Here is a 16,372-nt window from a genome sequence, read left to right as displayed (position 1 = left end):
AAATAGAATTATTAGTATGTAGACTTTTAAGTAATTATTAATTGTTTCGTCCGTGTACGTATTGTGTCATCAACATCTGTTGTTGAGTCATCTGCAACTGACTTCATTGTAACCAAAACGGAAGCCATTGGTGGTGACACATTGGGGCTGCCTCGCCCCATACAAAGGTCTGGGAGGATAGATGTCACCCTGTTAATAGTATGGTCACACATCTGTTATAGGTAGAGGAGGTGCCCAGCAAAAAGGATCCTTGGATCAGATAAAACGTTGATCTGCTCCGGTGATGACATACTAGTGCCTAAACGCTTGGTGCATTTTAAATAAAAAAATACAAGGAGGAATATTTATTTAAATGTTTTTAAAACAAAACAATCAGTATTTTCTTTCCTTTCCTCTTAATTCTTACCATCCTTTCCTTACTCACTTCCTCCTTTCCTGCTTTCCTTCCTTCATTCCTCTTTATTCCCTTACTTTACTTCCTTTATTGCCCTTTCCTTGCTTGCTTTCTTCCCCTTTCCTTCCTTCATTCACTTCCATTCTTCATTCATTCTCTCCCTTTCTTCTTGGCTTCCTTCATTCTTCTTCCTTCACCCCTCCCCCTTCCTCGTCCTTAAGTCGACCCTTTCCTTTATTCCTCTCCATTCTTTTCTCTCTTTCTGCTTCTTCTTCTTTCTTCTTCTTCCTTCTTACCTTTCTTCGTTACTCTTCCTCCGTACCCTTCTCCCTTCCTTCCTTTTTTCTTCCTTCATTCCTCTTCTTTCCTTCCTTCCTTCATTCAAATTCCTTAATTTCCTTCCAATCTATTCTTCATTCATTCATCTATCTCCCTTCTTGGCTTCCTTCATTCCTTTTCCTCCCTTCCGTCACCACCCCATCCTTAATTTGCCCCCTTCCTTTATTGCTATCCATTCTTTCCTTTCTTTCTTCTTCTTCCTTCTTATCTTTTTCATTACTCTTCCTCCCTACCTTTCTTCCTTCCTTCCTCTTTCCTTCCTTCATTGCTCTTTCTTTTTACCTTCCCAGCTTCATTCCCCTTGCCGTCATTCTTTTGCCTTCCTCCCTTCCTCCATTCCTCTCTCCTTCCTTCATTCCTCTTCCTTCCACCCTTACCTCATACCCCTTCCTCATTCATTCCTCTCTCTCCCTTCCTTCTTATCTTTCTACCTTACTTTCCTTTTTCCTTGAGTACTCTTTCCATCTTTCATTCTTCTCCATTCCTTTCTTATTTGCTTCTTCTCCCTTCTATCAACAACAGAAAGAGGAGACAAGGGAGTCCCCAGAAAGCAAAAAAGGGGAATGGTCAACTACGGCTTATGGTACAAAAATGCAAAAAGGCTTTATTAAGGGTAGGGGGGGTGGGGGTATTTACATATACAAAAAATTCCAAATATATGTAAGATAAACAATGTATCTAAATAACACAGTCCGTCTCACTACACTAAACCAAAATTAAAAACCATGCTGCAACATTGATGAATAAAACTGCAGAGCGTGCCTGCAGGCCAAAAACGCATGCAGTGTCCATTTGAATCCAAAGAAAAAAGTATTGCACCAAACATTACATGGAGTAAGCTACTGATGGGATATCAAGTCTTATGTGGTCTAGTATTAACTGTGCATCAGATTGAGCAGTACTGAGAAAAAAAAAAAAACCCCACATATATCCACATAGACAGGACCTTACATAGCTGAATTAGGTATACCTAATTCAGCTATGTAAGGTCCTGTCTATGTGGATATATGTGGTTTTTTTTTTTTTTCTCAGTACTGCTCAATCTGATGCACAGTTAATACTAGACCACATAAGACTTGATATCCCATCAGTAGCTTACTCCATGTAATGTTTGGTGCAATACTTTTTTCTTTGGATTCAAATGGACACTGCATGCGTTTTTGGCCTGCAGGCACGCTCTGCAGTTTTATTCATCAATGTTGCAGCATGGTTTTTAATTTTGGTTTAGTGTAGTGAGACGGACTGTGTTATTTAGATACATTGTTTATCTTACATATATTTGGAATTTTTTGTATATGTAAATACCCCCACCCCCCCTACCCTTAATAAAGCCTTTTTGCATTTTTGTACCATAAGCCGTAGTTGACCATTCCCCTTTTTTGCTTTCTGGGGACTCCCTTGTCTCCTCTTTCTGTTGTTGATATAGTGCCATTGCTTTTAGGGCAGGTATCCCGTCACATATTGACGAATCGGCTGGTACTCCATTTGCTGTTTGCTACTTTGGTGAGTGTGGATTCAAGGACTTTTTACCCCCCATTTTTTGCTCTTCTCCCTTCTAACCTCCTTCCTTTACTCCTCTTCCTCTTTTCCTTTCCTCCTTCAATCACCTTTCTTTCCTTCATTCCTCTTCCTTTTTACCTTTCCTCCTTCATTCCCTTTACCTTCCTTCATTCTTCTTCCTTCCTCCCTTCCATCATTCCTCTTCCTTTATTCTTCTTTATTTATTCTCCACCCTTTATTCCTTAATTCAGTGGTGGCCTGTAATGCAGGACTTAGGGGTACCGCACGCCTAATCCATGCCTCCGGCCCCCTAATCTACATGGACGCATGGATTCCAATGTTTTTTTTTTATTTTTAGAAGCACGTGATTAGAGCCTGAGGCTTTAAAATGCTTCATAAAAGGGTGGGCTCAGGGCGCAGAGCACTGCGCCCTGAGCCCACCCAGTTGTGTGACAATAGCGAATTAATATTCGCTATTGTCTTCCTGATTCTCCTCCCGGCCAATCAGGAAGCAGTTCGTGAGACCCATCACCGGATTGGCCGAGAGGAGAATCGATCCTATTGGCCGCCGAGGAAGAGGAGGGAGGAGAAGCCGCCATGAAGCACCAGGAGGAGACGCTGCCCAGAGGAAGCGCTGCCCTCAGTAAGTGTGGGGCTGGTGACTGACTGACCGGGGGGGTGGCAGCAGGTGGATTGTTTACCACCCTCCCCCAAAAAAAAATATACCACCAGCCGCCACTACCTTCATTCCTCTTCTTTCCTTCTTTCAACAACTTGTCAGGGTGTGTCATTATGAAGAAAAACCTCTTGTTTCTATTATAGAATTTGCAATTCCATACATACAGTATATGGGCCGCCCATTTTAGCTCATTACATAGTCCAGTGACCAGTAACTAGCAGATGGTGGGGACCTGACACTCCTGGAAGTGTCAGAATCATATTCAGTTTTCCAAAATTTCAAATGAAAAGAGAAACTGCAAAAAAAAAAAAGCTGGCGCACAAGTATCTGTTAGGCTACATTTACATAGTAGTAGGGAATACTGTGTTACTACTGCTGTTAAAAAACAAAACAAATGTGAAATGCGTGCCACCAGCTTCAGGAGTCCAAAGCTGGTAGAGCACAATAGCAGAGATTAAAAAAACAGCAATTAGGGATGCCTGGATATATGACTAAACAATTTTTATCTAATCACAGCACCCTCTGTCTGTTGCGTTATACACTGATGTCGCGCACACACGGTAGAAATTTCCAACAACAAATGTTCGATGGGAGCTTGTTGTCGGAAATTCCGACCCTGTGTAGGCTCCATCGGACATTTTCCGTCAGAATTTCTGACAAACAAAATTTGAGATCTGGATCTCAAATTTTCCGACAACGAAATTCCGATCGTGTGTACACAAATCCGACGTATAAAATTCCACGCATGCTCGGAATCAAGCAGAAGAGCCGCACTGGCTATTGAACTTCACTTTTCTCGGCTCGTCGTACTCGTACATGTTGTACATCACTGCGGTCTTGAAGTTCGGAATTTCCGACAAGATTTGTGTGACCGTGTGTATGCAAGACAAGTTTAAGCCAACATCCGTTGGAAAAAATCCATGGATTTTGTTGTCGGAATGTCCGATCGTGTGTAAGCGGCATTAGAAGTTTGGGGAGCAAGAGAGGCAAGAATGACCCATTTTATAAATAGATTGTAAAATGAAGGCTGTGGTATGCGATCCACAACGTATTGTAGTGGGAGCGGAAAGCAATATCTGCAGTATAAATATGTACTAATTAAAGAATAAAAGAGTGAATTGCTGACAGGGTCCCTAAAGTTTATGTACAAATTGAGTGGTTGGGTTTAGATCTACTAAGCTTAATAATACAATAAAAGCTTAAAATGTAGCTCACTGGAAACACGCTAAACCTTCCCTTTGGCAAAACACATTTTAAATTCAGCCACTTAATATGGAAGATAATATCTCTACCTTAAGGGTATAAACTATATTTTATTGATTTCATGGTGCGCTAAATAAAAGGATGAGTCTCATAAAATATTCCCTGTGAATTCACGCTCTGAATGCATTGTGAGCATGTAGAAGAATTTGTCTTGTTTATGAAGGCATCTAATAATGAACTCAAAAGTTGAAGAGGAAGCCTTGATGTGACTAGGCATGGCTATGGAGTGTTCTCCGATGTCTCAGTGATGTCTCCTGCTGATAGCCAGGTTCACAAAGGGAAGGGTGCCCTAAATGCATACTAGACCACCCCAGTTTTACTTATCTGATTTGGCAATGCCCAGTCATCGAAACTTGTTGGTGATTGGTGCTATTCTTAATGTGCGTGGTCTTGGGTATATACAGACAGCTTTGCCCTTCCTTATGCCTTCTACAGATGTTAGAAGGTATTCCCATCTATGGTAAAAATGTATCCTCATTAAAAAAGATCTTCACTCTGCCTACCCCCCCCCCCCCCATAAAAATAAAATCCCTAACACTTGTCCCTGTCCTACAGTAAAAAAAAAATTTACTTACTAGACCATGGAGTCCAGCGTTGACTTGCTTGAAGCAAAACATTCTCCCTTCACCCCTCTTCTACAGTGCCACCATCTTTAAATGATATCTGACGTCTACAAGACCTGGCAAAGATGGCTATGTGGTGTGTTCACGGACATCTACCCACCTCTCCACCCGTGCATGTGGAGATATGCCACGAGCAAGAGAATGTCACCAGCATACCAAGGATGCTGGTGACATTCACATTGTTACAGCAGAATTAAATATTTTAGAGCCCTGCAGGACCCCTTCATCAGGCATGTGACATACCTTGATGAAGGGGTCCTGCATGGCTCTGAAACATTGGAATCTTCTGAAATGATGTGATCACCGATTAAAGCTTTGGACCCATTCTGGAGATCTTTGGTGTGCTGGTGACATTCTCTTGCTCTGATTTGACACGGTTCCACTTGGAGGTCGCTTCAGCATCCACTTACAGTATCTCACAAAAGTGAGTACACCCCACACATTTTTTGCAAATATTTTATTATATCTTTTCATGTGAATGTAAAGTAGTGAGTGTACTGCTTGTATAACAGTGTACATTTTCTGTCCCCTCAAAATAACTCAACACACAGCCAGTAATGTCTAAACTGCTGACAACAAAAGTGAGTACACCCCTAAGTGAAAATGTCCAAATTGGGCCCAAAGTGTCAATATCTTGTGTGGCCACCATTAGATTCCAGCACTTCCTTAACCCTCATGGGCATGAAGTTCACCAGAGCTTCACAGGTTGCCACTGGAGTCCTCTTCCACAAATGCTCAATAGGGTTTAGGTCTGGAGACATGCTTGGCCAGCCCATCACCTTTACCCTCAGCTTCTTTAGCAAGGCAGTGGTCGTCTTGGAGGTGTGTTTGAGGTCGTTATCATGTTGGAATACTGCCCTGCGGCCCAGTCTCCAAAAGGATGGGATCATGCTCAGCTTCAGTATGTCACAGTACATGTTGGCATTCATAATTCCCTCAATGAACTGTAGCTCCCCAGTGCCAGCAGCACTCATGCAGCCCCAGACCATGACACTCCCACCACCATGCTTGACTGTAGGCAAGACACACTTGTCTTTGTACTCCTCACCTGGATGCCACCACACACGCTTGTCACCATCTGAACTAAATAAGTTTATCTTGGTCTCACCAGACCACAGGACATGGTTCAAGTAATCCATGTTCTTAGTCTGCTTGTCTTCAGGAAACTGTTTGCAGGCTTTCTTGTGCATCATCTTTAGAAGAGGCTTCATTCTGGGATGACAGCCATGCAGACCAATTTGATGCAGTGTGCGGTGTATGGTCTGAGAACTGACAGGCTGACCCCCCACCCCTTCAACTTCTGGCAGCACTCATACGTCTATTTCCCAAAGACAACCTCTGTATATGACACTGAGCACGTGTACACATCTTCTTTGATCGACCATGGCGAGGCCTGTTCTGAGTGGAACCTGTCCTGGTAAACCGCTGTATGGTCTTGGCCACCGTGCTGCAGCTCAGTTTCAGGGTCTTGGCAATCTTCTTATAGTCTAGGCCATCTTTATGTAGAGCAACAATTCTTTTTTTCAGATCCTCAGAGAGTTCTTTGTCATGAGGTGCCATGTTCAACTTCCAGTGACCAGTATGAGAGTGAGAGTGATAACACCAAATTTAACATACCTGCTCCCCATTCACACCTGAGACCTTGTAACTATAACAAGTCACATGACACTGGGGAGGGAAAATGGCTAATTGGGCCCAATTTGGACATTTTCACTTAGGGGTGTACTCACTTTTGTTACCAGCAGTTTAGAAATTAATGGCTGTGTGTTGAGTTATTTTGAGGGGACAGCAAATTGACACTGTTATACAAGCTGTACACTCACTACTTTACATTGTAGCAAAGTGTCATTTCTTCAGCGTTGTCTCATGAAAAAATATAATAAAATATTTACAAAAATGTGAGGGGTGTACTAACTTTTGTGAGATACTGTATATGCACAGCCATTTCTACAGAATCGCGTGCGATGGGATTAGTGCTTCAAATATGCCACGAGTCTCTACCAGGGAGGAGGAAGCATGAGAGAGGACCATGAAAAAAATGGTTAAAGTTCCGCTTATATAAAAGATGGAAAATATTATGTCTGTTGGACGCCAAAAAAACAATATTGACATACTGGCTTGGAGAATCTCCAAGCCATCTTTCATAATTTAATGCTAGTAGATAATACCAATACCCTGAGGAACCAATCTTTGCTTAATATAAAATTATTTAAATCTTAGTCTGCATACCCCAGCTCTAAATTAATAAAAGCCCAATTAGTTGATATTATGCTTGATTTTTAATACATGACCTGGATAAGCTCCAGGGCATTATAAACAAACTAGACGTTTTGTGAAATGTATTGTGGCAGAGATATCTACTATCATATTGGTTGTCAAAAACTGGAGACCGATACTATATTCCTGTTTGGAGCTGGGAAATTAACGAGTTGACTAGAATGTTTTTTTGTTACTTACTAGTTGTAGTTATATGCAATTATTACTATAGTAAAACTTTTTACTACAAATGTACAACCTTCCATGGTCTAGTAGAGAGACCAATTATCTTGTAGTACCCTCTTAGGTTGCTAAGTGATAGGAAATTTTAGTTTTCGGCTGGGTGGTTGTCAGCCCAGTTTGATTTGAATAGCTATGCATTTGGTTTCTCCCTAAGCCTAATAGTGTGGTGATCTCTCACTGTTGCCAGTAGGGGTCGCTCCACCTCTGGCTATAGTAAGATGGCTTCCTGCCAGGGCTTATGAATATTCATATTTCCCTCAGCCATTCTAGTAGGAGGTTCAAGCCACTGGGGCATGATGAGGGAGAGTATACATATTTAGGAAGGCCATGTGCTCACTCTCTTACCTCAGACTGAGGCCTGAGAAGCTTCTGCTGGACTGTCTATGCTGCTGGGCCCAGGAGTCTGATTGGGGCCTAACATGCACTGGATGTACAACTTGTACAACACGTCTGGTTGAGGGTGTTCACCAGCTGGGAAAGCTGCCACCTCTGAAAGCTTTGCTGCTGATCCGTTTGGCTATTTATTGGGGTCCTGGCTGTGACAGAACCAGGGGGCCCACACCAGCACCTACAAAGTCACCCCTGAGACTTCACTCTTGAGGTGTCACTAGAAGGCAACAGGAGGCTTAATCTGGGCAGTTATTCCCTGGCCTCATGAATAAAAGACTGTTTGTTGATCCAGGTGATGTTTGGTGCTGCAAGGATAAAAGAGCCAGCCTGGGTTTATAGGGTGCAGCTCACACAGTATCCCCTAATCTGGCCATTCCTTCCAGTCTCAGGGATCAAAGAGAGCTACTTTCAAGAAAGTGAAGTTGATGTTCTCTTCCTTTGAAGAACTACAGGCTCAGTCTAGGGAAGTCTTTTTAAAGATGTATTGCAGTACTTAAACACAGGTGGGTAGAGGGATGAGGGTGCAGGGTACTCCAAAATCATAGACAAGTACAGGAGTACAGATTCTCAAGCAAAGTCCTTCAGTAGCAGGCTTAAATATTGCTGGCGGTAAAGGGGACAGCCAGCTAGAGACTCTGTAAGAGCAATCACAGTCCCAGTAGCAACCTCCGGTGTCTAACCCTCAAAGCACATGCACACCCGGAGCCCAGGGGAAAATGTCCTACTTATAATTGTCCAGAGGCAGGTCTTACCCCGCTTCTCCGTGACACTCTTCAGTGAAAGGAGTCCTTCTCTAGCCCAGCTTACTAAGGTAAATGTCTTTAAGTCCAGGTTCTCCCATGCCCTCAGCTAAGTATATGCTTAAGCCTGACAAAAACAGCTCTTCAGTAACACAGTCTGCCTCCCAGGGTCACAGTCCCCAGGAAAAAAAGAATTCTAATTAGACCCTCTCAAACATTTGTCTTCTCCCCAGCCACATCTTCTTGGCACCCCATCCCAGGGATTGGCTGTGGTCAGTTAAATATTCATTTATATTCAAAGATTGATCCTCCTATTCTATTTCTGGAAACTCCTTCTAAGGACTGGCAGGAGCAATCAACCCTTAAGTTTAGGGATAGGCCTGACCAGACCTGGAGAATAAATTGATGCTCAACTGGGTACAGCAGAGCCAAAAACTACATTTAGCCAGTCCAAGGCAGGACACTACACCCAGTGTATATATAACCACCAAATCACGTACTTTCTACAGTGTGACACTATTTACATTACAAAAAGTCAACCTGTTTCAGATGTTCCTACAGGCTTCCTCGTGGAATAAAATCAGCTTTTAGTTCATACTCCACATTTTCCCCCAGAAATTGGGGGAAATATGCTGAGGGCAGGTAGAGAATTTCTAGAGCTCAAAGAGGGTTCTGTTATAAGATCTAATATATCAGTCAACGGTCAGAGAGCCCTGCCATACTGTAGTATTCCAGGAGTTAAGCTGCTTTTACCACAGTGGAATAAAGTTGTTTGGGTCTGAAAATATCAAGGTGTTTATATATCATATTACCATCACTGTCGATAATGAAAGATAATATTGCATACTGACTATTTCGCCACAGTCCTGGAGACGCATGGGAACATGCAAATGTGTTAACCTGTATGTTGTATAAATAGTGTCACACTGTAGTGTTGGGGTTTGGTGCTTATAGACAAATAAACTGTGATATACATTATATTACCAAAAGTATTGGGATGTCCGCCTTTACGCACACATGAACTTTAATGGTATCCCAGTCTTAGTCCGTAGGGTTCAATATTGAGTTGGCCCACCCTTTGCAGCTATAACAGCTTCAACTCTTCTGGGAAGGCTGTCCACAAGGTTTAGGAGTGTGTCTATGGACATGTTTGACCGTTCTTCCAGAAGCGCATGTGTGAGGTCAGGCACTGATGTTGGACGAGAAGGCCTGGCTCGCAGTCTCCGCTCTAATTCATCCTAAAGGTGTTCTATCGGGTTGAGGTCAGGACTCTGTGCAGGCCAGTCAAGTTCCTCCACCCCAAACTCGCTCACCCATGTCTTTATGGACCTTCCTTTGTGGACTGGTCCAAATCATTTGGTGGAGGGGGGATTATGGTGTGGGGTTGTTTTTAAGGGGTTGGGCATGATGAGCCAGGCCTTCTCGCCCACATCAGTGCCTAACCTCACAAATGCTCTTCTGGAAGAATGGTCAAACATTCCCATAGACACACTCCTAAACCTTGTGGACGGCCTTCCCAGAAGAGTTGAAGCTGTTATAGCTGCAAAGGGTGGGCCAACTCAATATTGAACCCTACGGACCAAGACTGAGATGCCATTAAAGTTCATGTGCGTGTAAAGGCAGGCGTCCCAATACTTTTGATAATATAGTGTACATTGTACATTGGGCAGCCCAGTGGTGTGGTGGTTAGCTCTTTCCCCCAGCAGCAAAACAGTCAATGGTTCGAATCCCAATCACGACACTACCTGCCTGGAGTTTGCATGTTCTCCCTGTGTCTGCGTGGGTTTCCTCCCACACCCCAAAGACATGCTGTTATGTTAATCGGTTCCTGTCTAAATTGGCCCTAGTACGTGTATGTATGAATGTGAGTAAAGGGAACTTAGATTGTAAGCTCCTTGAGGGTAGGGACTGACGTGAATGTACAATGTATATGTAAAGCACTGTGTAAATTGACGGCGCTATACAGGTACCTGAAATAAATAAATACATTGTATATACCAAGCAATTTTCATTTAATTATATGTGAAATGTCTTGTATTTTTTGTATTATTAAATTATAATTTTTTTTTTTTAAATCTTGGTTTAAGTTCCTTAGTGCTGTAGCACTACGTACAACGTATAATGGGAAAAAAAAAGAATATACAATAAGTTATAGATTGGAAAATGAGCTGGCAAGAAAATGTCATTAAAAGTGTATGAAATAACATCACGTAGAAAAATAACATATCACTTTTTATGTGTTTAAAACTACTGCAGTACTATGTGATGCACCTGTACCTTGTAATATTCTTTATGCCCAATAAAGAACTACATGCTTAAAAAAAAAAAAAAAAAAAAAAAAAGGGAGGGGTACAAAGTTCTATACCATGTTAGCATAACGCTGGGTATATTTTTGTTACTTTTTATATTATAGGGTAAGAATGGAGTAGCCGGCCCTCCAGGGAGCCAAGGACCCCCGGGCTTGATGGTAAAGATCAATAAACATGCTTGTTTTTCATTTTGGTTTTTGTCTCTGTCTTTATTGGATATGTAATCATTTTAGCCATTCAATTTAGGGCCCCAAGGGAAGCAAAGGCGACACAGGCACTGCTGGAAACCCAGGATTTCAAGGACCTAAAGGACCACCGGTAAGTAAATGGAATCCGGTACAATATATTGACATTGGTTACATGATGCTATTATGCCCTAACCTAAAGTGTGTATATATATATATATATATATATAAAGGGCAAAACTTTCTGGTTAGAGTGGAAAGGAATTAGAACACCTGTTTATATTGCTGTCTTTGCCCCTTATCAGGGAGATTCATCCTCTCTATTTGTCCTGTTTATCATTATCATCAAAAGTGAAAGTAAAAAAAAAAATCCCAAATTTTGGGTTACCCCATAAAAAGTAATAGAGGGGAAATCTTCCAATAGGGACACTAGTTCTGGTGACCTAAAGGGTCCTAAGGGATTCCCTTACTTTGCAGGGATTTACTCTATTTCTTCCTGTTTTCGCTATGGGACAGGAAGTTGGGACACAGATGGCAAAATAAAAACTGACAGGCATTATAACCCTCACTTACCCTTACCCTATCCAAATACAAAAAAAAAAAAAAAAAGTTTTGCATAGTAGTACTATTTTAAAGTATATGGGGGGAGGGTGTATTTGTGGTATATGAGAACTCAGATTGAACACAAATATATTTCAATGTTTTTTTTTTCCACATAAAAGAAAGCTCTTTAACATTTATCATTTTTTATAAAAACATGAAAAAGCCCTTTACAGTATTATTATTATTATTACCGTTATTACAGTATTATTATTATTATTATTTTTACTATTATTATGATTATTATTGCCTTTTTTTACATTATTATTATAATTATTATTACTATTATGATGATTATTGCCTTTATTACAGAATTATTATTATTATTATCGCTATTGTTATGATTATGAATATTATTATTTTGTTATACTGTATACATCACAAATAATCTTGCAAATGCTGATTTTCATTCATTGCATTTCTTGGAACAAAGCCCACTTCTTCAAGGATGCTTATTCAGTTCAAACTGTAAAAATGATTTTTTTACAGAAACAAATGTACAAATGTTATACATGTAATGCGTGTCATATACAGACTTCATATACAGTGGAACCTTGGATTATTCGTTCCAGGAGAATGCTTGTAATCCAAAGCACTCGCATATCAAAGCGAGTTTCTCCATAGAAGTCAATGGAAACGAAGATAATTTGTTCCGCATTGACTTCTATTGCATGTAATACCACATGTGGCCAGAGGTGGGGGGGGGGGGTGCCAGAGAGCCTCGGAAATATTTGGGGACAGCTCGGCTGAACTCGGAAAGCCTCGGAAAGGCTCGGAAACACTCAGGAACTGAGTATTTCCGAGTGGTTCCGAGTATGTCCGAACGGCTCCGAACCGTTCCGAGTGTCACCGGCGCCCCCCCCCGCACCTCTGGCCAAATGCAATACTGCACACCCCATTAGCTTGAATTCTGCTCGTTTTGCGAGACAACACTTGCAATTAAAAAAAAAAAAGTTGCCCCTCTTTTAAAACGCTTGTTAACTGTGTTACTCGTAAAACAAGGTTCCACTGTAATAGATCTTTGCAAAATTATTTTTGAGGCTGTATCTTTAGCCATTCACATGCACATACCACCTTTTTCTAGGGAAACACACATCCATCTGTGTGATGCCCATCACTTGGACAGGAAGTAAATGGAAATTTTGTAACTGAGGACACAAAAAAATCCTGACAGAGGTTCTAACCCCTGTGTACATAGTTAACCACTTCAATACCAGGCACTTAGACACCTTCCTGCCCAGGCCAATTTTCAGCTTTCAGTGCTGTCGCAATTTGAATGACAATTGCGCGGTCATGCTACACTGCACCCAAACAAATTTTTTATCATTTTGTTCCGACAAATAGAGCTTTCTTTTGGTGGTATTTGATCACCTCTGCATTTTTTATTTTTTGCGCAACAAATAAAAAAAAAAACGAAAATTTTGAAAAAAACAAGTTTTTCTTTGCTTCTGTTAAAATTTTTTGTAAATAAGTACGTTTTCTTCTTCAATGACGGGCACTGATACGGTGGCACTGATGGGCACTGATGAGGTGGCACCAATGAGGTGGCACTGATGAGGTGGCACTGATAGGCACTGATGATGGGCACTGATAGGCGGCACTGATGGGCACTGATGGGTGACACTGATGGGCACTCATAGGTGGCACTGGCATGCGGCACTGATGGGCACTCATAGGTGGCACTGATGGGCACTCATAGGCGGCACTGATGGGCACTCGTAGGTGGCATTGATTGGTACATATGGGTGGCACTAATGGGTATTATGCGTGGCACTGATAGGTGGCACTGATGGGCACTGATAGGTGGGCACTGATGGGCACAGATGGTCACAGATGGGCAATGACAGGTGGCACCGATGGACAATGACAGGTGGCACTGATGTTACTGATTGGTGCCACTGATAAAACTTATTGGTGGCATTGCTTGGCATAACTGAAACATAATGGTGCCAATCAGTGCCCATTTGTGGGCACTGATTGGCACAGATTGGGCACATTGGACACATGTGGATGGCCATGGGGTACATACCTGGCCATCCACATGTTGCCCCTTCCCTGGTGGTCCTAGTGGCGATCCCTGGTGGTCCAGTGTGGTGATCTGAGGGGGGGCTGCGCTGATAAACAATCCGCGCAGACCCCCCCTGTCAGGAGAGCCGCCGATCGGTCTGTCAGACGCGAGTGAGGAAAAGCCGATCAACGGCTCTACCTATTGACATCGTGATCAGCCGTGATTGGACACGGCTGATCACGTGGTAAAGAGCCTCCACCGGAGGCTCTTTACTAAGATCGGTGGAGAGGTGTGTCAGGCTGACACACCGCTCCACCGATTGCTGCGATGCGGGCGCGCAGCGGCTTGTTATCCTGCTGGACGTCATATGACACCTAGTCAGGATAACGGAACCACTTCCCGGACGTCAATCTGCTATAGGCGGGGCGGGAAGTGGTTAACATACATAGTTAGCCAGGCTGAAAAAAAGACACACGTCCATGTTGTTCAACCAATAGAAAAAAAAGTAACGTCACAATAGCAATATAACTATTCCGTCGTATCATAACTATCAGGGCTTTTTTTCTCAGAGGATAGGTGCAGAACTCCCCTCTTCTTAGTCAATTCTTGTCTCCGCCCCCTACCCACCCCCGAGCACCGTCCCTTGGTTCCATCCCCTATCCACCTCCCAGTACCATTCCTTTTAGAGAATACAGAACCAAGTATCATCATTTTGTGGTGATGATCAATTTGTATGGAATTTGTCAATAAAAACAAGAAAAGCAGTAAAGTAGATCCCCTGCAGCCAGCAAAAATATACCTTTCCCAGCAACAATAGATTCCCCCAGCAACAATGGACCCCAACAACAATAGTGAATAATGAAAAGTGTATACTGCGCTGTGACCCCGCAATCCAGCAGCCGACACGGCTATTATGTTAGAGTTTGTGTCCTTTTGTCACATATATGTTTGAATCACATACAATTTTTCCCTTTTTTGTAATCATAGTGCTGCACTTATTTATTTTTGACCCCAACAACAATAGACTCCGGCAGCAACAACAGATTTCCCAGCAGCCAGCCCAGCATCAATAGACTCTCCAGCAGCCAGCAACAATAGACCCCTCTCTCAACAATTGACCCTCCAGCAACACAAGCCCAACCAGCAACAATAGACCTCCCCAGCAACAATAGACTGCCACGTAAAAAATAGATGCCCCCCCAGTGACAATAGATCCCCCAGCAACTAGCAACAATAGCGCCCCTCCCTCAACAGTAGATCTCTTTCAGCAACAATTGACACCCCCAGCAACATTAGCTCCCTCCCCCCAGCAACAATAGATTTTCCCACCAGCAACAATAGACTGTCATGCAAAAATAGATCTTCAGGAACAATAGATCCCCCAGCAGCCATGGACCCTTCAACACACCCCAGCACCCCCCTTGTCATAACATACATTCAGTGCTGGAGGTGCCTGAACTGTGTCCCCCCCCCCGCATTCCCGCTGAAAAAAAGCCCTATTAACTATACACAGTCAGCCCAAACCAAAAATGATCTTAAGATTTGGTATCACTCACATTTATATCTAAATGAAAATGTTAAAAATGAGAAATGTATTGTATTCATTGCATTTTGCCAAAATTCTTTTAAAAAATACATTTCATTTGAGAAGTAAACATGTCTGTCTGTTTCTAGGGAGAACCTGGGGAGAGTGGTCCACCTGGTAAAGAGGTAGGTTTACTTTCCCCAACTTTTACACTTACTTCTACACTTCCCATTGCTCTTTTGTGCCCTGGCCCTTCCCATCCCCTTCCTTTTTTGTATCTCAAGTCTTTCTCTTTTACCCTTCTATTTCCCATTCTATTACCTCTGCCCTTTCCCTTTTCCCATACCCTTCCTCTACCTCTGCTATGCCCTTGTTTTTCCCTGCCTCCTTCCCCAATCTTCTCCCTTTTTAGTCCTCAATTCTTTCCTCTTCTCCTTTACCTCCATTTCTCTCCACTGTTCCATTCCTTTCCACCAGTTCCACTCTTTCTTGTTTTTTTTCCCCCATTTCCGTTCACCAACCCTACTGTACCTTTCCCCTTCCAAATGTTGCTTCCTTCACTTAGCTCTTCCCTTTATCCTTAACATTCCTTTCTTGTTTCCCTACCTTTAACTTACCTTTTCTCCATCCCCTTTATTCCACAGTCTTTTTTTTTCTATTTCCCTTTCCTTTTTCCCTTACCTACGTTTTGCTATTCTTTCCCCAATTAATTCTCAACCCTTCCTCTCCTCCATCCCTTTAACATTCCTTTGCCCATCTACACGATCATTGGGCTCCAAAATGTGGCCCGTGGGCCAAATGCAGCCCTTTGCCTGGCTTTATCTGGACATTGAGGCACTATTCCCCCCCCCACTGGCACCAACAATGAGGTACTATTTCTTCCACGGACACCAACAGTGTGGCATAATTTCTCCCACTGATACCAATGATGGGGCACAACTCCACCTCCTACTGGCCACTGGTGCTATGTAATTTTTCTACTTCCACTGACCACCAAGCCAAGGCAATGTTTACTCCCTTTGACGCTGGGACATTTTCTACTGGCCCTTTGTTGGGGACCTTTGGAGAACCCTGTACTAGATAAATCTTTTTCCTCCACCCTTATTCCTTTCCATGCTCTGCCCCTGTCCCTGTTCTTTCCACATTTGTTCATTGTTTCACATCACATTTATGGTTTCCATTCCCTTCTGTCTTTAGGGTGCTGTTGGGAAATCAGGTGATCCAGGACCTAAGGGAGAGAGGGTAAGATATGTATCATACTGCTTGATGTTGTGCCTTAGTTTTGATAACTGCTAAAGATGAGCGAATGTCTAAAAAA

General features: G+C 42.5%; 1 protein-coding gene across 1 annotated transcript in view; it reads left to right on the top strand.

Moving 5' to 3' along the window:
• Positions 1 to 16,372, top strand: part of COL22A1 (collagen type XXII alpha 1 chain) — a 424,543-nt gene that overhangs the window by 393,937 nt on the left and 14,234 nt on the right. The window contains exons 56-59 of the mRNA XM_073632290.1: positions 10,841 to 10,894; positions 10,983 to 11,054; positions 15,204 to 15,239; positions 16,252 to 16,296. Coding sequence (XP_073488391.1) covers positions 10,841 to 10,894; positions 10,983 to 11,054; positions 15,204 to 15,239; positions 16,252 to 16,296 — 207 coding nt within the window. The remainder of the gene's footprint in view (positions 1 to 10,840; positions 10,895 to 10,982; positions 11,055 to 15,203; positions 15,240 to 16,251; positions 16,297 to 16,372) is intronic.

Source organism: Aquarana catesbeiana, linkage group LG05, assembly GCF_042186555.1.
Source record: "Aquarana catesbeiana isolate 2022-GZ linkage group LG05, ASM4218655v1, whole genome shotgun sequence".
In the NCBI taxonomy this organism is placed as follows: Eukaryota; Metazoa; Chordata; class Amphibia; order Anura; family Ranidae; genus Aquarana; species Aquarana catesbeiana.
This window is presented reverse-complemented; position numbering and strand designations above follow the sequence as displayed.